We start from the raw sequence: 22518 nt of genomic DNA on the forward strand, positions 1-22518 counted from the left end.
AAGACATCAACTTGAAGATGCTCCGAGTTGCGGAGTCATGACGAAGACTAGGCAGCGTGGACTATCATTATGTAATCGAGTTCTAGAGTTTGCGGCAATAGCTTACTAGTAATACTACCCAGATTTTCAACCCTCGTGTCGCTTCTTGAGTAAATGCAGTTGACTCGTCGGGTCTTTATTCAATAGGTCTACAATGGGTGCAGTATTACCAGTAACGAAATAGCATAAGAGATTGACGAGGAGTTTGATTCGGGAGGGTCTGGGAATTAAACACAAGAGTGTTCATATCGATGCTCTGCTTTTTAAGGAGATTTCTGCATGAAAATTATAGGATGAAAACTCTGAAATGGACTTGCGGACTGCATCACGGAGTTAGGTAGTGGTCCTGTTAGCCCTGCTGGGCCAAAGAATGCTTCTAATAAGATTTTGGACGTCCTGAAGAGATTGATTGTAAAGCGCTCCTTTATTGTATCTCTCAAGATCACGCCTGGATAATGCAGTGATACATGCATGCCCTGCAGTAGACTCCGGATTGATATCAAGTTTTTTGAGAGTATCCAGATTCCTCGGCCACCAATCTTGCAAAGGACCTTCGTATTGATCCAAATGGGTAACGACCACTACGACCGGCACTCTATTGCCCACCATTGACTTGAACTTATTGAAGTTGCGCGCATGCGATTTCTTAAGCCCCCGGCTTCCCGGTATACAGTATACCAGAAGGTGCCAGGATTTTTGCGAATCCTTCAGGTACGTTTTGAGCTTCTTCTGCGCTTTCTTGTCTGGAAGGAAGCCCCATCGCCCTTCTTCGAGACCAATTGTATCGTGTACCTGACAAGATTTTCCTCTCCCAAGAACACATGTGTACTCTTGCTCCTCCTGTGTACAACCAGTTGCGTCGTTCGAGATACGAGCATCGGCCCCGGGACAGAGCATGTTAATGAGGGAACTTTTCCCCGCCCCAGATTGGCCAATGATGACCACGTTCTTCGACATATGAATCTGAAAGGTGTCATTATCATGAAGACCCCCAACTAGTGGAAATGCGAACTTTACAGGTGTAAACACTGGCCGCTCCAAAGTTGTGCAAAGAGCCGAAACCCAGTGGAAGGTATTTGGCGAAGACGAAGGGTATCTATGGTTTTCCCTTTTGGATGACGAGACGACGTTGGTATTAATACTACATGCATTTGAGGCTCTGGAGGAATCACGCAGCCACAGTGTGGCGAAGTACTGGCCAGTCACGGCCACGAGGCTGTACTTCGGCTATCATGCATATCATGACCGGCCGCTAATTAACCTAGCCTGTGACTCAACCTGGACCGGAGTCAAGTCTAGACCTGACCTATGTCTGCAGCAAAATTCACGTTGTTCCCCGTACAAAGTAGTTGAACGTTTGAGTTGAATCGGAATCATTGTGTGAAACTGAAGATCCATCAATTGATGATCAGAGTTGATGCAGGTCAGGTCTCGAGATGGCTATGGCTATATGCGTATATTAACTACTTCGCGATCAAGAAATCGTGCATTCAAATCTTCAGACAATAAATACAGATTTTTTTTAGAAAGAAATATAGGATCAACCGATGAGGCTAATACTGCGCATGTGTCATGCATGCGCTGGGATTCCTAGTGGATATGTTGGATATTGTGTAACCCACACATTGGACAATGAGGGAAACCAGTACAGTACTAGTGGTTGGTTAAGAAGGCCTTCTATTGTACATGATTTGAGTGCAGTACCCAGGCACATGAGATTTATACCAGTCGTTTCTGAGGCAGATCTATCCGTACAAACAGCAATCGGCATCTTACACAAAGCTCGAGATATCACTGGTAGATGCACTGACCCTGTTGGTTCTATCCGCCGCGCATCATAGTGACAGCCGTAAGTTGAGCACATTATCTAGCAACTGGGACCCCCGCAGTCCTGTGCAGCCGAGTTATACCCCACATTGGTTGTTCCCAGCATGCCGTCCTCACTCCACTTCTACCAGCTTCCGATGCTACAGGTACCGTGCTGCCATCATCTGGATGTTTTGTGGCAGGGCGAAGTCGTCGGACTTGAGGCCTGTGGAAGGATGTAGGCAGGGAAGGGCGGCAAGTACCAGTCTCGGGATAACTTGGGGGTTCCAGTATCACTTTCGAGCAACAATCAGGGCTGCCTCTTGATCGTCTTGCTAGAAACTTGTCAGAGACCCTGAATCTGGACCTGAGGAAGGAGCAGGAGATGGAGAGATGAAGGAGAGCGAGGAAGAGGGGGAGGATTGGGGCGAGAACAAGAGAAATTAGGGAGACTGCCCATGAGCGAGAGAAACAGAGAGGAGAACCAGGAATACCAGGGGGAAAGAAGAAAGAGGTCGTCTGGGCAAGGGGTTGCGTGTCGTCAAAGACGCGATGAAGTTCAGACACCGGCTCAGCACGAGACCCAGCTTTGTGGGCGTTCATCTAGAGTCCCCAGGATAGCACAGAGTGTCACAAAGACAAAGGACAGCAGGAAACACACTGTCCTTCGCTCGCTACAACTAGCACCATCGAGGTCGAAGGATTGCGCGAGTCTCACAAGAAGGAAACGACATTGATGATGTGCTGAAAGGTACAATGAAAGGGATATAGGTGCAGGATCACTTAGTAGTAGTTGTGCACATGCTGCGATGCTAGCTATGTTAATTGCTATAGGCGTGTGATGGAGATGCACAGCAGAGAAACAGCACGATCTGGGTCCACCATTGGATTACTAGTGACTGTGCGGCTGCTGTACCTGCTGGAGCAGAAGGTATCGCAGATATTGAGGCAGCAGCAGGTTGGGTGCACGGTGACGATGCCTGAGCTTGGCTGTGCAACTGGGTTTGTTTCTCATATGCTCGTTTTGCTTTCTGGAAGTGTGGCCCCTGAGCAACAATCAAAGTCTGAACAGAAATCATTAAATCATAGGGATAGTGAAGGCAATCGGAGAGACATACCTGCCTGTCCCGCACTGCAGCCACTTCGACAACACGAACACGGCTTGAGTATTGGGGGAGTTCTATGGCTTCATCGGTGCGGGGTCGGGAGCAGGAGAATGAGGACAGCTGGCTGATGGGTGCATCTGGACGTGGGCTTACAGACATCGTGGGATGTGATTCGGCTTCTTCGTTGGTGCCGAGTCGAGGTCGAGGCAAAAATGAGGAAAGGCGAGCTAGGAGCACGTGCGGATCTAACAATGAAGGCGTAGAGGATTGCTGAAGTTCATCGGATACATCGTTTTCAGGTGAAGAGCGGTGAATGAACGACGACAGGCGAGTGATGAGCGAGTGTGAATGGGACGCCGAAAGCCTTGAGGGTTGCGGAAGTTCTGTCGCTTCACCATTTTTGGGTCGAGAGCGGTGGAGCGAGGAAAGGCGAGCGAGGAGTTCATTTGCAGAGGACTGAGAGCACAGTTGTCTAGATAAGAACTGAACAATGAAAATACTGATTACACACATCATTGACGACATCGGCTGGCATGTCGTCAAAAAACCCTGACGAGAGCTCATCGACATCGTCGAACTGGTGAGGACCATGCGTAGCATCAGCCTGGAATGCTACTGTTATAATGAATGAGAAGGCCTGCAAACACGGCACGTACGTCTAAAGATGGATTGACACTGTTGGACCTATCACCGATGGGCCTGTCACTGATGGGCCTGTCACCGATGGCCCTGTCACTGCTGGGCCAAATAATGTTTCTGATAAGAGTTTTGACAGCCTGACAGGAATCATCGTGAAGTTGTCCTCCGTTCTTAAGTTCATCCTTGGGTAGTGCAGTGATGCATGCATGTTCAGTAGTCGCCGGAATACCGAGCCTTTCGAGTATATCCAGATTCTCCCACCACCAATTCTCCATAGGACCTTTGAAATCCTCCAGATTGGTAACCACCACCACGACCGGCACCGCTAGTTTGTCCGCCACTGACTTGAACTTCTTATAGTTGCGTGCATGCGGTTTACTCAGGCCTCGGCTTCCCGGCATGCAGTATACCAGAAGGTGCCACGGTTCTCTCGATCTCTTCAAGTACGTTTTGAGCCGCTTCTCGGCTCTTCTGGCTGGAAGGAAGCCCCATCGCCCTCCTTCGAGGCCAATTGTATCGTGCACTTGACAAGATTTTCCCCCAAGAAGAAGACATGTGTACACCCCCTCTGACTGTGTGCAGCCGATTGTGTCGCCCGAGGTACGAGCATTGGCCTCGGAAGAAAGCATGTTAATGAGGGAGCTTTTTCCCGCCCCAGATGGACCGATGATGATCACGTTCTTCGAATGCATACGCATATGACTCTGAAAAGGTATCAATATCATGAAGACCTCCGACGTGTGGAAATGCGACCTCTGCAGGCATGAGCACTGGCGGCTGTACAAAGAACCGAAACTTTGGTGAAGACGAAGGGTATCTGTGGTCTGTCCTTTTGGGTGACGAAACGATGATGGTATTAATACATGAATCTGAGGCTCTGAAGCAATCACACCGCCGCGGTGTGGCGAAGAAGGACTGAGAGTCTGAGACGGCATGAGGCTGTCCTTCGGCTACCAGCCGCTAACATAGCCTACTCAGCCTGACCCTCTCCCTGATGTAGACCTAGCTTATGTCTGCAGCGAGACTCGCCCCGTCCAAAGTAGTAGTTTAACGTTTGGTTGAATTGGAATTGGATTCTTGGAATGATTACGCGGTCGGTCGTTTGCACAAAGATTTTCGAAACCGCGCAACACGTATTTGTATATATTTGTCACCATACGAAACTCTAACCTCACTGATAATCTTCACCGCTGGTCCACCCATCGGTGCTACGTCAGTACAGTCCGTCTCGTAAACGTGCTTTAAGTTTCCCTACTCCCAGCCACGAGTTTTCCCACAAAGGCACAAACGAGGCAATAAGGTTTCTCGACATCCACAGCTTGCCTCGTGTCGGTGCTTCTTACTTGGCCAAAACATTGCACTAATAAGTTTTTACAGCTGTGGGGCTGACCGCCTTGAGCCTAGTAGGTGTGCTGCACTGCAAAAGTTCTATGGAGCCTTTCTATGTCAACGGATCTTGCATTTCGACGAATTATAAAAGGTCACCTGCATCGTTTTTATATATAGCTCCTCTCTCATTTAAGGTGGACTGAAGGTTGGCATCAAGAATGGAATGGATGTATGTGCGTTCTCCTTGGTCAAGTGTTCGTGGACGTTGAATCCTCGTACGAAATGGGTTGTTCGCTTGGCCAAAGTCACGATACAGACGGAGGATGTTATAGACAATTCGTTCCATACATCCGACAATCTCAGCAATATCTGCTGCTGTTCGTAGCGCAAGACCACAACACGCATTCTGATCTCTTGAGACAGCCATGGCACAGAGGAGGTGTGACACGTCACAGCAACATGTCGTATCAGCTACTTCAAGTTCGCTTTCAAAAACCGCGTATTCTTGATGTATCCAGATCTTCACCGATATATGATCAGCCGATGGCTAATACTGCGCACATATCGTATGCACTAGCGTCACGGTGTGATCTGGTGGTTGCTGCATGCTCCACGTGGACAATATTAATGAGCCTGCCTAGGACGTAGTGTTTGACTCTGATCGCAACAGTATTCGTTAGAACCACATACAATTATTTGAATGCCTAATCCACACCATTCCGCACCTTCAATTTCTAGTCGGCTTATGACCCCTATACGGTAATGGTGAATGCAATAAGGATTGATTCCTCCAGACGTGTCTATAGTACATGATTTGAGTGCAGTACGTAGGCACATACGAGGTATATCGATCGTGTCCAAGGCAGATCTATCCGCACAAATAGCCATCAGCATCGTATACAAAACTCGACAATATCACTGATGGGCGCACCGACCCCCGTGGGTTTTATCCACCGCGTGCGAAGCAGCATCAGTGACAGCCGATCAAGCACAGAATCTAACATCCACAAACCCCGTCGTCCTGTGCAGCTGTGTCACGCCCCACATCGATCGTTCCCGGCATGCCGTCCTCCTCACCCCGCTTCCCAAAACTTACACCAGTTTCCGGTGCCACAGGTGCCCACAGTTCTGGGGTCTCAAGGATCCGTGCCACCAGCTCCTCGAATACCTCGCGTACCCCTATAGCTGTCTTTGCAGAGGCCTCGACGAAGAGGGCATTCTGGCGAGAGGCAAAAGTGGAACCTTCGTTGGTGGATACTTGTCGAGAGTTTTCCTGGAAATGTATTAGCAGTTGGCAGAAAACAAGCAACAAGATGTGGAGTGTAAATGACACTAGGTAGACAAAATGCCGACGATAGCAATCCAAATGTAGTGCGGGGCAGGTCGATGAAAAGGACTGAGGTCCGAGGATAACAGGAATACGTGAAGGGAAAAAGCAAGTACCTTATCAACCTTATTTCCAACAATAATCTTCGGCACTGTGATTGAGACATAGGTGTCGATCTCTGAAAACCATTTTGGAAGCGCTTCGAATGTCTCGCGGTTTGCTACATCATACACTGTTTCACAGCAGTATCAGACCTCCAAAACTTTCCTATCGTAAAAGTGAGCGAGAACGCACCAAGTATGATCCCTTGAGCACCACGATAGTACGAGGATGTGATTGTACGGAATCGTTCTTGGCCGGCTGTATCCTGCAAAACAGTCATCATTATCACGTAGTTACAGGAAAGAAAGAACTAACGTACCCATATACTGAGTTTCACCTTCCGTCCGTTAACCTCCATCTTGTGCACCTATACCAACTAGGGTCAGCACACGACTTGCATTCTCCAGTGAAAGAAGGCACGAAATGACAAACGAACACGGAAATCGACACCTATTGTTGCGCTCGCTTCATCCTCCGGGAGCCATTGTTCGTCCGAGAAGCGTAGCAGCAAACTACTTTTCCCTACTGAGGCGTTTCCGATAAGCAGAAGTTTGACATTTACGGGTGAGTTAATAGTGGTAGAAGTAGATGATTTCTTCATGAGGTCCGTTGCAGGCATGATATGTGATTAGGCCGTTGAAGAGTTCGTGTCAGCAGATGGCTGGTAGAACAATACAAGTGTCTCGAGTGGTGATGAATTATGCGTGGACAGACCAGGAGGCAACAAGCCTCGTTTGTGCACCATGCGTCCACCCAAAGCAAGACCTCTCGGCTAACTCCTCGGCGCCTCGAGTTTCATTAACATGTCGACTACTACGAAAGTAGTTCATCACATTACACTACAAAAACATGGGCAACAAGGGTTTCAAAAGCTACAACAGTAATAGAGGGATAAATGATTCATTCGTGAATTATGTACCTAAGCCAGGCTCATGGCCTGCAAAAATCAGCTCCGTTGGAAGGAACATAATGCATCTCTCGGAGATGTATGGTACTGCGGTAGTAACCAGACCAACTTTTTCGTTCGAAGTCTACTGGTAAATGAAGTTGTATCTGCAAGGAGTATTCATAAGCCTGGAATTCGTCTAGTGCAGCTTAGATGAGCACTTACCTTGACAGTAGGTGCGGGATCGCGGAGAGCTGGGGACCATATCTGGGGTTATACGACGTTAACAATATGAAACATGCGCCCTCAAGCTTATTGAGACTATCAATACGAACCGTGCAGCGTTATCATACAGCTCAAACAGGGGGATGGCGAGGAGCTTCATGTTTTTGGGGACGGCAAGGACCTCTAATGAAGATACAAGTTGAATGAAAAGTATGACAGAACTGTCTGACGTACTCCGCTCAGGCATCTGGACTAGGTAAAGTTTCTTGCACTCCTTTGGCTTCGTGATGTGCGCTGGCACGAATGGGTACTACGAGCATGTGTCAGCATCGCTCATTCGCTACAAGAAAGACGAACGCACCATAAACGTCTCGAAATTGGGACGCCACCATTGCGCAAGACAGTCACCGATCTCCCACTCGTTGTCAACGCCATGGGACGCGTTGAACTGCTTGGACTCTACTGGTGGTGCGAGGCGCTCGTCGAGGCGTCGTTTAAGTCCGTCAATATCATCCTCTCCCGGTTTGAGGTAGTCCCCGGGGCTAGCCATACGATTAACCAATTATAACGAAAGCGCCATCGAATACAGAAACGCACAGCTTGAAGAACGCGTTCGCAATTTGGAGCATTAGGATATGCGGATGTCCGTGGTCATGCACAACAAGAATTCCCTCGACGGTGCGGCGCATACCGAAGTCCTCATAGTTGTTCTGGAGACGCTGCAGGCGCGCGGACACGGAAGGATCCTCTTCAGGCTGTGCCTCTTTTGTGCTGGTGTTCACAACTTAGAATTGACAGTCGCGAATTTACATCACAACTCACCTAAAGGTAAAGTTCGATAGCGGGTATCTGTATTAAGTTTCATTAGATGACTGCCACATTTTGCAGAGAAAAAACACATGCAAGGCGATGGTGTTGGACATGGTTATCGAACGTTTGAGCTTCACCGGCACTAGTAGCACTGTCTAGCAGTCGTACATTTGCATTCTGACTAGGCGTGACTAGATCACAACTCTTTATGTTGTCACAGTCACGTTCCTCCTTGTCCTGCCTCCTCTACCATATGGCGCAACAGTATTTTGGATGCTGCTCGAATTCCTGTCAAACTCGTCAGGGCTAGGGTTCAAGACGTTCACCCCGCATGTTAGAGTTAGGTTCATTTAGTTATAATACTAGTGGTTCATTGTGCCAAAGTAAATTACATCACCACAGTTTCTAGGCATTGTCTCATGCTATCTTCAGTCTTTATGGTGACCACTTTGTCCGTCATTAACTTTTGCCAACTTGTTTGTGTATCATCCGTTCCAAAGAGGAGGCAAAAATGGGTACGGCCTCTTTCTATGACTCCCTTCTCGTCATCACTTGTCCACCCGTAATCGACAACTCCGAGGGCCAACTTGGACGGACGCCAAGGCATGTTGTTGCTGAAAACAACGGACACATGATTTATCGTTATATCTGAGGGCAGGCCCTTGGGCAAGAGTGCACATGCGTGGTAACCATCCTGCAAGAAAGGTATTTCGTCCCCGAATGTTGCCTCATGTAACTCGACCATCAGGAATTTCATTTTTAACCGTCCGTCAATGACGCTCATGTCCTGGTCTCCTCGCAATCTATAGTGGTCGTGACTGGGGTTGTAGGATTCGTCCAGATATTGAGCGCTATATCCCTGCGCCGACGGTGGCAAGAACACATATTTTGTGGATGCTATGCCAGCCCAGGCAAGTATGTCGCACTCCTGGCTTCTTGGCAGGAGCACTTCCATCAATCTACCAAATGCTTCGTCTCCTATTCCATACACCACGTTCATATGCACGTCGAAAAGTGCTAGCAGTGAGTAGGCGCCATCCTCTACTTGTCGTGAAGTCCGGCGAGATGCCCACATCAGCTTCTCACGTACTCTCTCCGTCCCCGCCCAATAACATTGGATGTCTCGTACCGGAATTCCGGTGCCAGTGGAAAGCGCAGCCAACAACCTCTGGTCAGCTTTATCATTTTCGGCTCGTGTATTATAGATAGGTTTCCACGTTCGCCCATAAAATTTGACTCTGACGGGGGCGAGGAGTTCTTGCAAAGTCCAACTTTGTAAAAACCAAGAGTCGTGCAAGAATTCGTCCAATGTGAGTGACTCTGCAAGGTGTACAATGCAGACATGCGCATTGCGGTACCACCTGAACATCCGAAACATGGATTTATTGAGCTCTTCTGGAGAAGGATCGGACCTATCGATACAGCATGTGTCTGCCCAGGCAAAATCACATCCGTACTCCGCTGCCTTCTGACAGAAGTTTTCTAATTTGTGATGACTCGAGGGCTTCCCGAGCTTTGTACCACCTGATGTCATCTCCTGCAGCGTCACCTCTCCTTCGCGGCACCATCTGTGAGACATAACGGCATATCTGACTATGCCTTTCACGATGTTTCTGATCACTTCGTCCCTTCTCTGATTCGGGTAGAATGTGTGTTGCTCTATATCTCTCTCCGTCACGGCCTTGATAGACGGCATGTATAACTCCTCCACCCATTGCTGCTCTACGATTTCCATTTTTGATATCGCGATTAGCCGATGTGGGATGTTTTCCCGCAGATAGTCTTGGAATATGCGGCAGACCTCTTCAATAGCCATTCACGTAACTTATCGAGACCAACAGATTATTGAGATTGTATGCTGTCAATGGTTTAACAAGCTTATCGAACGAATGTGTGCCAGTGGAATACATCAGAAGGAAGGATCAGATATAGGTATACTCAAACCGTTGGGCTCACCTCTTCGTTCATGCGTGAATTCTGAAGATTGTAAAAAAAAAAAAGTCCAGTGTAAAGATATGTATGAAAAGAGGCCCATCAGCCGCCATCCGCAGTAAAAGCCTATTTAAGAACGACTCATGTCACCAGGGTCCTGTACAAGATAGAGATATGTTACAATGTGAGCGAGCAGGCAGAAGCTAAAGCCACACTGTCGTGACTTGTTGGTACACCTCCCTCTTGATGCGAATTGTCACTATCTTTTGCGTCTCAACCTTTTGCCATCCCCCATACGAACTATGGATACTAGATCCGAGTATGAAGCACAGGTAGTCATTTGCGGGTTTGAGTTGTCCGATACCACCACGCTTTCCAGATTCATCAGCTTGATAGTTCACGATAGCGACCGCCCACTGCGAAAATGGTAGGAAGGTGATATCGCACTGGGCTATGACGTCAAAAAAGTTCGCAGAGTCGGAGATAAGGCGGATAGTTTGGGTTTTTTTCTGTGTTCCTCCTGACCGTCGTGGTGCGGGTTGCTGTAGCATCATTTCTACCAGGATGACTTCAAGCTCCAAACCTCTCTTCGTCATCATAAAAAAAGGGTCGCCAAGTTTTCTGGGACGATCCATCATATAGCGATTTGGTAAGAGGATACCGGCGGATGCTTCGTCAAAAGCACAGTACGCCAGAGGAGAACGGGGAATGCTGGCTTGAAATGGTGAATGGGGACCGGCCCACGCCAGGATCTTCCATTCACGACAGGCCTGGATGATCACCTCCATCAGGCGGCGGAATGCTCGCTCTCCTTCTCCATAGGCCACACTAAGGCTGATATCAAGAATTCCGATCAAGGAATAAGCGATATCTTCCATTCTTGTTGTCCTCCGCTTGGACGCCCATATCATTTTCTCACGAACATCGACTAACCCTGGACTGAAATATAGCAGATTTTGGCGAGATATTCCTGTCACCTGTGAAAGAGCGTCTAACATAGAATGGTCTTCCTTGTCGTTGCGCGAACTGCTGAGCTCTTCCCAATGCATGCCGTAGAACTTGATTCGGGGAGGGGCAAGAAGCTCCTGGAGTGTCCAACCGCGTTTGAACCATACTTCCTCCGGAAAGTCCGAGATGGACAAAGAGTCTGCAAGAAAAACTATACATATCTCCGCGTTGCGGTACCACTTGAACATGGCTCTGATGGCCTCATCGAGCTCCGCACTACTTCTTTTATCGATGCAGCAGGTATCTGACCAAGCGAGACGACAGCCGTATTCCCTTGCTTTCCGGCAAAAGTTATGGAGTTTGATAAACCCAGGCCTTGTCATGGTAGACTGATGGTTCCTTTCCACGGACATCGCCTGAAACGTTGGCTCCCCGACGCCGAGCCACCTGTGAGAAAGGGCTGCATATCTCAACTTCTGCCTGATCATGTCAGGAACTCTGTCTTTGGAAACAAGGTCCTTGCAGACATTGATCAATTCTTGACGGAACAGTTCCACCAGAGTCTCACGATCGATAACGGTCGTTGTCTCATAGTCGTCAGAGATGTATATAAGATGACTCGGCATCTCATTGAACACGAGCTCCGCTGTGATAGTCATTATGTCTGCCTCGGTCGGAGCCTCGTTCTAAAACAAACAAAACGCAGGATCTTGAGCGACATGCTCGTGATTTCAGTTTCGTTTTCTCGGTAACTCACCTGATGAACCTCCTCGCATAAACTTTCATCCTCGCCATCAGACTCCACGTTGGGCCTAGTCAGTGACATTTTTGCCAATCCAGCTCCGTATCCACGGGGTGGCACCATGAAACACGACATATTGTATAAGGTAATGGTAGAATGGAGCCTGAATGTCTTGTCCGTTCTGTCGGCTGACTTCTGCTCGAGCTGTCCAGAACGGAATTGTCTCTGTCGGACCCCACTGTCCGACGAATCATGACACACTGGCGTTTGAGTGTGCAAGATTTGTTTCGAAATGTCAGTGATTCTTATGGTAAAAATAAAAATGGATGGTTTGCCAAATTCTAGGCGAAATTCTCCATTTTATGAACCATTTTGACACTATTTAACCAACAGCAATATCGAACAACGCAGAGCTCCACTCCAGAGCTAACAACTCTACATGTATTTAATTCGGAACAGCTTAAGCCTACCAAATCAAAATCGACACTGTCACAAGGGGCCTTACCGAGATGAGACACAATTGTGCAAGTGTACCCAAGATCGACCCAGATGCCATCAACCTCTGATACTATTGGAGGTGCCACCCGTGACATAGTATGACGAAATTGTGCATTTGAGTTTTCCATACCTTGATCAACTTCCGTTGCTGCCACTGCATCACGCTCGCAACAAAATAAACAAAGATCTTATTGAGCCTAACGCGCATATTAGACCTAAGGTACTTATACTCATGTGTTGTTGTTGTTGTGATGTTATTCAGCAATAAGTGCAAATTGTGCATTTCCCGTCAAATTGATAGTAAAAAAATGTTCGAACATTTATTTCGATTCGGAAAAATAAATTCAGACTCGGACATTTCCAATTTTCCAATGCAAAAACTGATTAGCTAAGCGGGACCATTTCAAACATATGGAGTTATGGACCTCGTTACTCAAAGCCTGGATCTTGTGCGCCGAGTCAGTGAAGAATTCTGATTGAGACTCGGATCTTGCAGGCTTCTGAGCTTCTGTTGAATGAATCTAGCAGCTGCACGAGGGCGTACGCGCGTAATATTGAAGGCGAGACTGACTCACAAATTACAATGGTCTCCGAGTCCCCATTAAAAGAGATGATGATGATGATCAGTGGCGTGTCATCTTGGCTAGATCGCTTCCCCGGCACTGCCCGTTGTACAACCTTAAAGGTGACATCTGTGTATGGTATTGCAGTACCGTAGCGGTGATGAGCCGTACAACCGACCTGTCAGGTGCTCTCCTTTATACATAATGTGTCAATGATTTCCGAGTCATGACTCATGAGGTGCTGGTTACCACCTAGGTCATCTCGCAAGTACCCATGAGGTACCCAATGTCAACAATGGATTCCAGTCATGAGCTTGGAGCTTGCTAGGTCATCGCGCGGGTACCCCCCTATGACGGAACATTCCGGTTTATCCCACTATGGTGGGAGCGGTCGGTTGGCCATGTTAATTAAATTAATTATGTAAATCTGGACTCAGACTGCTACGCTGTAGTAAGTAATGATAAAATATTTACAAAACATTCCATAATCCATTCAGAGTCGCTTCATCCTGACAACAGACCCAGACCTCGAATCCATCATCTGCGGTCTAACATCCGTGTGTTTATGTCCTTTATGACCGGAAATCCCGGTAGCGACGTATCAGCTTCTTCTTCGCGAAGCCTTGGAGGACCTGAGCATGCGAATGACGCGACAAAGCACGAAATTATACACACAGTTTCACCACCGCAAGATGATTCCCCTTTGCACAGAGCCGGGTAAGTCAATAACAACATAATACGTTATAATGTAGTCGAAATGTGGTCACCTGCCCATCATGCTTCTATACGCATTCAATCTCCTAACTTGTCAAAATTCAATTGCAGACTACTTCAACCTAGGAGCTACGTTTCCTTCATGTCTATTACACCCCACTCTCAAAACGACATCCGCGCAAGCACCCTCGAGCTCTCCAATATGATGTTCTCTCCTTCCAGGGGCTCACCCTCTCCTGTGATGCCCCCCGTGATGCAGAACCTGTCTCCGACCGCACACATTGCACGTTCGCCTTCTCCCTCGACCCACGGTCGAAAGGAAGCCCAACGGCTACCTTTCCCGTCTGAGCTTACGGAAGAGAACACGCCTTCACGCGAATCATTCATATTTCCATCTGGTCATAACCTGCTCACGCACGTTGCACCAGGGTCTCTCCCAAATATTCCGTTATCCACATCGTTTGCGCCCTCCTCACAATATACAAAAGGGAGCTCACACTCCTCAGTTCAGGGCTCTGATCTCTCAGCTTCAGCTTCCACTATAGACTCCTCCCAAACTGCCCACCGCGATCTGCTGTCTGGCATGGCAACTCCTCGCAGGAGAGACATGTCTTATTCTACTGTTGCACCTCAGGCTTCAGCACTCTCGGTTTTGCTCTCCAGACATGCTGATGGGGCGACCTCGGGCTCGCCAAGTCCAACTCTGACGCACAAGACTGACAGGCCGCAATACTTCAATTCGTTCAATTCATTAGCAGACCCAGAGCAGGCTGTTTCCACGGTTAACCATACTTCTGCAGATCGCACCCTTCTGGCAACCACCAACGTTCGCCCTGAAGTTTTACGTTTTGTTTCTTCTCCGGCCACAGAAACTACCCCACTGCTTCCTCCTCCACATGGTCTTTTACCTGGCATTAATGGTCATGCCTCAGCGCCCTGGAAGCGCTCAATGACCTCAAAACGTTTCTCAAGCATCATGCATAGGTTTATAGGCGAGACACATAATATTGACCCCCAAGAACTCGTGCGTGCCGTGTTGAAAAGCTTGCCTGCTGTACTCTTGGGCACGTTACTCAACGTCCTTGATGGAGTTTCATGTAAGCCGTTCTGATGACTATCCTCTTTCGCGCTTTATTTCTTGCGATCTGATGGTACCTTCGAAACCCTTGGCGCCTATCGCATGACCTCCTAATACATAATATGAACTATATTTGTGCTGCTGATACTTCTTGATCTCCGATCATCATGGATCCGCTGCTAACCATGTCACTGCAGATGGAATGATAATTTTTCCTGCATTTGGTGTCTTTGCTGGATTAGGTGGGATGGGGGTGTCGATGTTTTTTGTTTCGTACGTCGTCTCTATCGTTGAAAACCATTGCTCCTGATCAGGATTTCCTATATGTGACATTTGTCGGCAAACAGCACAGTAGTTGCACAACTCGTGTATTGCTTTGGAGGGAGCAGCTTTGCGGGTGCTAATGGCAGTATGATGATTGAGGTTGTGGTACGTGCGTTTCATTTGCATTTGATTGGATTCCGTCTATTTCCCTTGCATTCGCACGTGTCGACCTTGCTTGTACCTGCTTGTTTACTTCTTTGATCGCTTCTGCCACCCCGGATTTGCACACTCTCGAACTTTCTCTGATAGTTTCCTTTTCGATGGTAGCCCTTCTTCCACATTCTTGCGTCCACTATAGCACATGATATCGGAGACGAGTATCCGAAAGAGATCATTGCCACGACAATAACGGCGTTTGCCCTTTCGTCCGTACTCACTGGTAGGTCGCATTTAGGTTTAGTTGTCAGGTGATCATCAACGCGTGCGATTTGCGTAGGGCTGGCCTTTTTTCTCCTTGGCTATTTGCGTTTGGGCGGACTCATTGGGTTCTTTCCGCGGCATATTCTTGTTGGGTGAGCCATTTACTGACTTGGTGAGCTTCGGCACTGACGTCCCGCACAGATGTATTGGAGGGGTTGGCGTTTTCCTGATTCTTACAGGGTGTGTTCCAATTCAGTTATCGCGGTGAACTATATCGAACGAATTTCAATGTAAAACAGCCTCACAGTAAGCACGCGCCTCCCGTCCGATGCACTCGATCCGCCAACGCTGGAGACCCTCCGGTACTTCATTCTCAATACACACGCCCTTTCGCAATGGGTTCCTCCCCTTGTCCTGGCAGTGCTTCTAAGGTTTATCACAATGCGATGGAAACATCAGCTTGTGTTCCCTATCTGTACGTCCCAGTTTACTGACCTGAGCATTGTTCGCTCACTTCATGCATGAACGTCTCAGATTTCATGATCATACCGATTGTATTTTATATAGTCGTTGCAGCTGCGCGGCTTGATCTTGGTGCACTGAGGAGGGACGGCTGGCTTTTTGATATGGCTGAGGGAACTGGTGGGGGAGAGGACAGGTGGTATGGATTTTATTCGTATCTCGGTGGGAAAATTTCCGTTGGTTAGATGAAACCAGGACTCATTCCTTGTGAACGCGAGCAGATCTTGGATTGATTCAATTTACGCCCCTATGGACAACACTGCCGATACAATTTGCATTGCACGTATTCCATCATTTGTGTTGTTGGCCTCGCTAATGTTTTATTTTAGGCTGTTTTTTAATATATTGCACCCACCTTTGAACGTTCCTGCGTTATGTACGTCCTGTTTTAATCTGGATGTTTGATGAATAGAGCGTCAACATATTTGCAGCGGTGTCCCTTGATGAAGACATTGATACTAACAAAGAGCTTTTGGGACATGGGTATTCGAATTTACTTGCTGGGGTTTTAGGCACGGTGTAAGCGGGTTTCTCTAACATTCGCCAATAATTGTTCACACATTGCAGGCCAAATTATCTTGTATACGTGAACACCTTACTGTAAGCAAACTTCCATTCGCTGTAGTGTAAGATAGCTCACATGCCGATTCGTCAGATTTTACCGAGTGGGCGGCGGGACCCGTATTGCCGGCTTCTTGCTTGCGGTCGCTACGTTTATCCTACTAATTATAGGTACAGGACCCATAGCGTATATTCGTATGTGGCATCATGTCCAAAGCCTCACTTTTCTGATAATTTGAATAGCCATCATGGTTGTCAGCGCCCTAATCTTTGTGCTCGGCATCGACCTCGTCAAGGAGGCATTGTGGGATACACGACACCGTGTTAGCAGGTCAGCTTTTGCACATTGGTGTGATATCCAGCTCATAAACGCACATTAGGATGGAGTATATCACGATAGTCAGCATCATGGTTACGATGACGGCTTGGGACTTTGTCATTGGTGTTTTGTTTGGCATTGTCGTCAGCTGTGAGTATGTCACATTTTCAGAGTAGACTTGTGCTCATGGTTTTGGATAGGTTTCTTCTTCGTGGTACAGAATTCGCAGAGAAGGAGCATACGCGCATGCTATGCTGGAGAGTCGGCAATTTCCACAGTAAGACGGCCTGCTGCACATAGGGCGTACATTCGAGAGGTGTCAAAGCAGACAAGGGTGCTTCGTCTTCAAGGCACGTGAAATCTTTTTCGTGTTGTAGCATTATTAATTGTCGGCATCCAGGATTCCTTTTCTTTGGTACTATCGCCTATGTCGAAGAGACTTTGAAAAACATTGTTGAGGACGCTACCTGGGAACAAAATCCCGTCCGCTTCGTCGTCGTCGACTTGTCCCTTGTAGTAGGAGTGGACATGTCTGCCGCAGAAGCTTTTGTGCGTGTGCAGCGCTTACTCGATGCAAAGGGCGTGGTGTTGGTGTTTTGTGGCGTTACTGCCGACAGTCCCTGCGGTAAGGCGCTGAGCTGTGTCGGAATCCTCCAAGAGCCATCAGTCGAGGTCTTTGAGACGTTGAATGATGCGATGGAATGTGAGTTTTACATCTTTATGTTGCAAATTTGATTGCTGAAGTTGTTTGCAGGGACCGAAAATGCGTATCTGCGGGCATGGTTCAGAGCTCAGAAGTCATGGACAACTCCAATAACGCTTCCTGGTCGCCGAGATACCAGCCTTTCCTTTGACGATGGTTTGACGGGATCTCCGAGGCAAATGCAACTTCGTGATGTTGGAGAGCGCACGATTGCTGGCGGTCAGTTTCACGTCTTGCCTAACAGAACTAATTCTCATCGTTTCAGCAGAATTTCTCGATAAGGATTCGGAGAATTCTTCTGAGCCATATAACACCCTTCTCAATGCGTTCTCGTCGTATCACGACGTAGACCAGAACACGTTCAAAGAGATCGCTCCGTACTTTGAACGATTCACATTCCCAGACGGTTTTGTCCTATGGGAGAATAATGATATCCCCGATGGCCTGTATATCATCGAGTCAGGCATCTTGCGGGCATCATACAAGTTTGCAGAGCACAGCCCCGTCATTGAGGAGTCAATGGTGTCGGGTACTCTTGCGGGCGAGCTTTCTGCTTTGTCGGGCATGCCGCGGAATGCACGCGTAGTTGTAGAAAAGCAGGCGGTATTGTGGAAGCTCTCTCTCGAAAACATGCGTCGATTGGAGGCAGAGTGTCCTCATCTTGCACAGATTTTCGTGCAACTTGTACTCAAATGTAAGTAGTGGCTTAAATCCTCATCCAGGGCATAAGCTTACTCTGCTTATTTCAGCTGCAAAAGTCGACACCGACATCCTTCTTGCTGCCTTAGCAACAAGATAAAACTGTATATATACCGGAAGTAAAACGTACATATATTACAACTCACAGATATGCAGAGCAAATACACGAATGCAAATATGACCAAAAGTGTTATCGAAGAAGTGCCACTTCTCGTCCTTGTATTTCTCGCAAGACCTCGTGGAACCGCAGCGACCACCACCCGCGTTCTTCCCTTTCCTGTTGCTCAGCATCCCCTGCTTGTCCTAATTCGACACCATATAACTGCATGGAAGGACTTTTAGGAAATGGCAACCCTGATGCTAGAATGGACAAGACTGATTGACTGATCTCGGATTCTTTCGACGCATGAGCCAGGTGGCTCTTCGTGGATGGCGAAGACAATGACCTCAGGGCGTGCTGACAACATTGTCTCAGTGGTACCAACCATTCCTTCAGAACAGCGCATTGCATAGACGCCTCCGATACAGAAGATCGAGAAGTGCCATGCGACAACGACACGGTTAAGACTCGTCCTTTTGAATTTGCATGTCCTCTCTCGAGCTCCTCAGCAGTCAGTGGGATTAAATCTAGTGAGATGGATGATCTTCTATCTGATTAGATCACGTAAGTGTCAGCTCTGTAAGTGACTGTTTTTCGAGGTCCTTACCTGTCTCGTCTGTCACAGAAAGGATTCTTGAGAGACCAAAGTTGTCGAGTATGCACAAATTTGCAGAACTACGCTTGGACTCATCGTCATGAATAGTGGCGGAGGCCATCATGATCAAGTCCGTGAAAACGAATAACTGAACGTCAACAGCCGGAGACTCGACGCGAAGCAACGGGCTATTTATGGGCCCCGCTTGTGGCTCAGATCGAAAGTCGAATGATGATGGAGCAGTACGAAAGGATTGTAGCGACACTGCCGTCGAGGCTGTAGACTGCACTGACCCACTACGCCCACGCCAACCTTTCAGCGCATTCGAGAGTCTTTCGTTACGCGAATCCGAAGATGGGCTTTTCAGTGGCTCTGGAAAACCATGCACGTTGGTGGAAGGGCGCATAATCGGTAAATCGTCGTCGTTTTCTACCCTAGCACATGCAACAGGACCGTGCATCAACAGACGCCTGTTACGGCAAGGAAGTTGGGAGGGAACGTTCGTTATACGTGAGAACATGTCTTTCACAAACTCGTATTCGTCCTCCCGATCTTTGACTTCGCTGAGAACACGGATCGTAAGTTTAGCAGAGTGAAGAACAGATAGTGTTGATAGATAGTCGGGATGAGACTTTGGGGTTGCGTGCCAGAGCCGCTAGATGATCTGGTTTCAGTCATGAGAAGTCGACAGGCACACCGACTCACATGAAAAAAGTCAGGGTATTGGGAGAGCCTCTGAACAGGTTCGACCAAATATTTCTCCAATGACCATCCCTGGCAGGAGGAAGAGCGCTCTTGTAGCTTGATAAAATCCCCGATATCACTTTTTTCCTGAGCGACAAGATGTTCGATTCTGGTTGCGACAAACTCTAGCTTTACCAGATAAGGCTGATATATCTCAAGCTTTGCCATGAAAGATCGAAGGATTTCCCCGACGCACTGCAGGTCGGCGTTGTGCACATCCCGAAGACCGATGAGACTGGCGGATAGTTTTGTATGGAGGTGTACAATGTCTTCTAACCAGTCAAACAGCCTCGAGACATCGTCTGGAACGCCAGATACCCAGACTTTCGTATTTCGGACGCGTAGGGGAAGGATGAAGAGCTGCACCATGTTCTGCAGGTTGATTACGAAAGTTTCCTCTGACTCCGCTAGTTTCCAGACAATCTCTTGTCGTCGTACCTCTACCTCACCGAATTGTTCCAAAACATACCGACGAAAGTCTTCCCAAGACGAAAAGATATCTGCAGAAGAACGACATCGATGATCCCGGGGCGCGTTCGTCCGATCCGAATGCAAGAATTCGTGAGCGACCGATGACATCGATGCGGCAGAGACTGATGATTCAGATGATGTATAGGACAAGTCACTTTGTGTGAGTTGAGCGTTCATGGAGCATTCGAACTCCTGCGTCGCCAATCTATTGAGGAGCGAACCAGTATGTACGCCATCATCTTCACACTCGAATTGCCATGTATTTCCGGCGATGGACGACATGTCACTGTCGGCATGCGTGAGGCAGGGTTCATCAGAAGCAGAGCCAGAAAATGACGTAGAAAGTCCAAACGCCTGGCGTTCGCGCACTGCAGCCTCGTCTGAAGTGACCATCATGCGCGTAAACTCTGAGGAGTATCGTTGACCGCCAATGTTGATGTTAGGCGTATTCTGCGGTGATGGATGCGATGTTTGTGAGTTTAAGTAGCTTGAATGAACAGAACGGCGTGGAGAGAGTAGGGGGTGCCCTGAGGATGGCCGTTCAACTGATAATCCTGAGTTCTTCACTGATACAGTCATTCTGTTAGCCTCAAAGCTCGTTGCTATGGTTAGAATCACCTGCCGTTTCGCTCATCAAAACGCCATCGGTTGCTTGGTTGGTTGTCTTTGGAGGCCCTGTCTACCTTAGAGTGAGGATGAGAACGACCATCTCTAGGGGTAGACGATCGGAGGCCTTCGTCATTTTCGTCGTTAAAAGAATACTCCGAGCCAGAATCACTCTCCCTCTTGCTCGATTCATCCCAGGAAGATGAGTTCGGGATATGGATGGAATCGCTAGAGCCACCAATTGCGAGCCCTTCCTCGCCAAAGTACTCGCTCTCTTCGCTTCGAGTTGGATGATCTTGAGAACTGGGCTTCAGTCCATCGACTAGCCCAAGAAGCTCTCTTTTGCGTCGATCACAGGATTCGTCACAATCAGCCATCGTTTCAGAAGCCGCGTAACTTGATCCCGCACTACTCAGGGAATATCGATCTGAAATTGTGGAGTCGCCTCGCTCCCTGCCTTGATCCGCATGGTCAGAGAAAATACTCTCGTTGTCCTGGATATTGCCATCGTCATTTCCAGCGCTCTCGCCTTCGCTGGTGGTTGAAAGTATGGAACGAGCTGAATTGTCGACAAACATGCCTCGAAGTTTTGCTCCATAGTCTGCGAATCCAAAACCGAGGCCAAAACGTTCTTTTTTCTTCTCAGGCGCCTTAGAAGCCAAGAGGCGTCCCTTTGCGAACATGACAGGGGTCCCATCGCTCTCTGAACTGGAAGATGGAAAGACAAAATCATTGCCGGCTAGTTTCTGACCTCGGAGACTTGAGCTAGTTCGTGGTTCCGCGTCAGTCAGGCTGTCTTGGGAGCTCTCTCGTGGAGCGTGTCGTAGCAGTGGTGGTGCGACACGTCGAGGAATATTTGATCGATATTTTTTTGGTTGAGGAGTAGCCAATGAGCTAGGTAAAGGCGCCAGGGTTATGGGATGCACCAGGGTCTGTGCGAGCGCGAGCTCTTTCCGTTCTTCTACCAGGGCCGATGTTAGTCGTAATTGAAGGCTGACGAAATGGTTGATTTTTCTGTTTGTAGGGCAAAGGCGGCCTCGGCGAGATGCCCCCCATGGGAGGAGGCCAGTCCGGTTTTCCGCTGCGCACCAAGCCGACGGGTCGAGGTACCTCAGAAGTTCTATCGGAAGGTCGATCAGATGGAATCATTGTAGGAGCGTGGGGCTGAGCTTTTAAAATAGGCTTCGGTTTCTGTCTCAAAGCACTGCGCGAGGGACGTGGAGGACCTTCCGACTGTGCTACCGGAAGTTTGTGAGTCGTATCTCTCGAATATTCGGACAAAGTGGAGGTAGGTTGAGGAGTCCTTGCGAGCTTGGGCGGGGGATTTGAATGATACTGACCAATGTTAGATCGATGATCCAATTGTGGGTTCTCATTGGGCAATGGAGACGGCATTCCGAGCTGTGATGATGGCCTTGTCATGCGATCGATCGTGTCCTTTAGAGAAGGTAGCAGGTGCGCTTCCATAAGCCCCAGATCTCCTACTTGACTTCTGCGTTTAGACCTAAAATTGGTAGAGTAATCGACATGAAGAGAGTGCGAATCGGAAGCAGAAGCAAGAGAGGATCGAGAGGGTAGCGGCGGAGTGCTCGAGGTATATGGTTGAGGAGGGCGCGATTCGTGAGCACGGCTTCGGGTTGCGTTGTAAGGAACGCCCGCTGCAGCTGCATAGTGGGACGGTGGAAGAAAGCGATGCGCAGGGGAAGTTGGTGTAATGCTTGGAGCAGGAGAACGAGAGGCATGGCGCTTCGGCCAGGGGTGCGACATTGC

At 48.3% G+C, this 22518-nt stretch overlaps 9 protein-coding genes across 9 annotated transcripts; 1 reads left to right on the forward strand and 8 right to left on the reverse strand.

Moving 5' to 3' along the window:
* Positions 1–370: 370 nt before the first annotated feature.
* On the reverse strand, positions 371–1453 carry EDB93DRAFT_775498 (P-loop containing nucleoside triphosphate hydrolase protein; the record flags this gene model as incomplete). Its single annotated transcript, XM_041457425.1, has 2 exons — positions 1052–1453; positions 371–1002 (listed from the first exon to the last, which is right to left on the reverse strand). Exon 2 carries the CDS (start codon positions 994–996, stop codon positions 373–375), a length of 624 nt encoding a protein of 207 aa, XP_041304115.1. The 5' UTR covers positions 997–1002; positions 1052–1453.
* A 281-nt stretch (positions 1454–1734) lies between these two features.
* Positions 1735–2620, reverse strand: EDB93DRAFT_775632 (uncharacterized protein). The gene is made up of 2 exons (XM_041457427.1): positions 1851–2620; positions 1735–1784 (listed from the first exon to the last, which is right to left on the reverse strand). The coding sequence occupies exon 1, from the start codon at positions 2446–2448 to the stop codon at positions 1903–1905; it is 546 nt and encodes a 181-aa protein (XP_041304116.1). The 5' UTR covers positions 2449–2620; the 3' UTR covers positions 1735–1784; positions 1851–1902.
* An 89-nt stretch (positions 2621–2709) lies between these two features.
* EDB93DRAFT_775573 (uncharacterized protein) lies at positions 2710–4457 on the reverse strand. The gene is made up of 6 exons (XM_041457426.1): positions 4344–4457; positions 3608–4294; positions 3463–3528; positions 3105–3407; positions 2964–3031; positions 2710–2909 (listed from the first exon to the last, which is right to left on the reverse strand). Exons 1-5 carry the CDS (start codon positions 4353–4355, stop codon positions 3026–3028), a joined length of 1074 nt encoding a protein of 357 aa, XP_041304117.1. The 5' UTR covers positions 4356–4457; the 3' UTR covers positions 2710–2909; positions 2964–3025.
* A 1459-nt stretch (positions 4458–5916) lies between these two features.
* Positions 5917–6967, reverse strand: EDB93DRAFT_1091536 (ras-domain-containing protein; the record flags this gene model as incomplete). The annotated part of the gene is made up of 5 exons (XM_041446369.1): positions 5917–6192; positions 6363–6478; positions 6541–6613; positions 6668–6715; positions 6785–6967. The coding sequence occupies 5 exons, from the start codon at positions 6965–6967 to the stop codon at positions 5917–5919; spliced, it is 696 nt and encodes a 231-aa protein (XP_041304118.1).
* Positions 6968–7103: 136 nt separating this feature from the next.
* EDB93DRAFT_1168440 (Cleavage/polyadenylation specificity factor subunit 5) lies at positions 7104–8441 on the reverse strand. The gene is made up of 8 exons (XM_041450263.1): positions 8363–8441; positions 8282–8308; positions 8057–8230; positions 7821–8001; positions 7694–7769; positions 7570–7642; positions 7460–7501; positions 7104–7401 (listed from the first exon to the last, which is right to left on the reverse strand). Exons 1-8 carry the CDS (start codon positions 8380–8382, stop codon positions 7380–7382), a joined length of 615 nt encoding a protein of 204 aa, XP_041304119.1. The 5' UTR covers positions 8383–8441; the 3' UTR covers positions 7104–7379.
* Positions 8442–8453: 12 nt separating this feature from the next.
* EDB93DRAFT_1168444 (uncharacterized protein) lies at positions 8454–10268 on the reverse strand. Its single transcript, XM_041450264.1, has 3 exons — positions 10228–10268; positions 8702–10148; positions 8454–8652 (listed from the first exon to the last, which is right to left on the reverse strand). Exons 2-3 carry the CDS (start codon positions 10083–10085, stop codon positions 8624–8626), a joined length of 1413 nt encoding a protein of 470 aa, XP_041304120.1. The 5' UTR covers positions 10086–10148; positions 10228–10268; the 3' UTR covers positions 8454–8623.
* On the reverse strand, positions 10150–11929 carry EDB93DRAFT_1168446 (heterokaryon incompatibility protein-domain-containing protein). The gene has a single exon (XM_041450265.1). The coding sequence runs from the start codon at positions 11806–11808 to the stop codon at positions 10405–10407; it is 1404 nt and encodes a 467-aa protein (XP_041304121.1). The 5' UTR covers positions 11809–11929; the 3' UTR covers positions 10150–10404.
* Positions 11930–13391: 1462 nt separating this feature from the next.
* Positions 13392–18434, forward strand: EDB93DRAFT_1168449 (sulfate transporter family-domain-containing protein). Its single transcript, XM_041450266.1, has 21 exons — positions 13392–13669; positions 13778–14763; positions 14942–15017; positions 15092–15173; positions 15336–15447; positions 15505–15580; positions 15630–15668; positions 15728–15903; positions 15963–16112; positions 16172–16229; positions 16280–16326; positions 16382–16469; positions 16518–16550; positions 16606–16706; positions 16755–16842; positions 16892–16980; positions 17031–17180; positions 17231–17533; positions 17585–17752; positions 17802–18227; positions 18283–18434. The coding sequence occupies exons 1-21, from the start codon at positions 13518–13520 to the stop codon at positions 18330–18332; spliced, it is 3450 nt and encodes a 1149-aa protein (XP_041304122.1). The 5' UTR covers positions 13392–13517; the 3' UTR covers positions 18333–18434.
* Positions 18423–22515, reverse strand: EDB93DRAFT_1330811 (uncharacterized protein; the record flags this gene model as incomplete). Its single annotated transcript, XM_041455180.1, has 5 exons — positions 18423–18883; positions 18940–19582; positions 19633–20760; positions 20826–21709; positions 21747–22515. 5 exons carry the CDS (start codon positions 22513–22515, stop codon positions 18423–18425), a joined length of 3885 nt encoding a protein of 1294 aa, XP_041304123.1.
* Between the last annotated feature and the right edge of the window lie 3 nt (positions 22516–22518).

The sequence above is a fragment of the Suillus bovinus genome, assembly GCF_016758785.1.
Source record: "Suillus bovinus strain UH-Sbo-P2 chromosome Unknown EDB93scaffold_65, whole genome shotgun sequence".
In the NCBI taxonomy this organism is placed as follows: Eukaryota; Fungi; Basidiomycota; class Agaricomycetes; order Boletales; family Suillaceae; genus Suillus; species Suillus bovinus.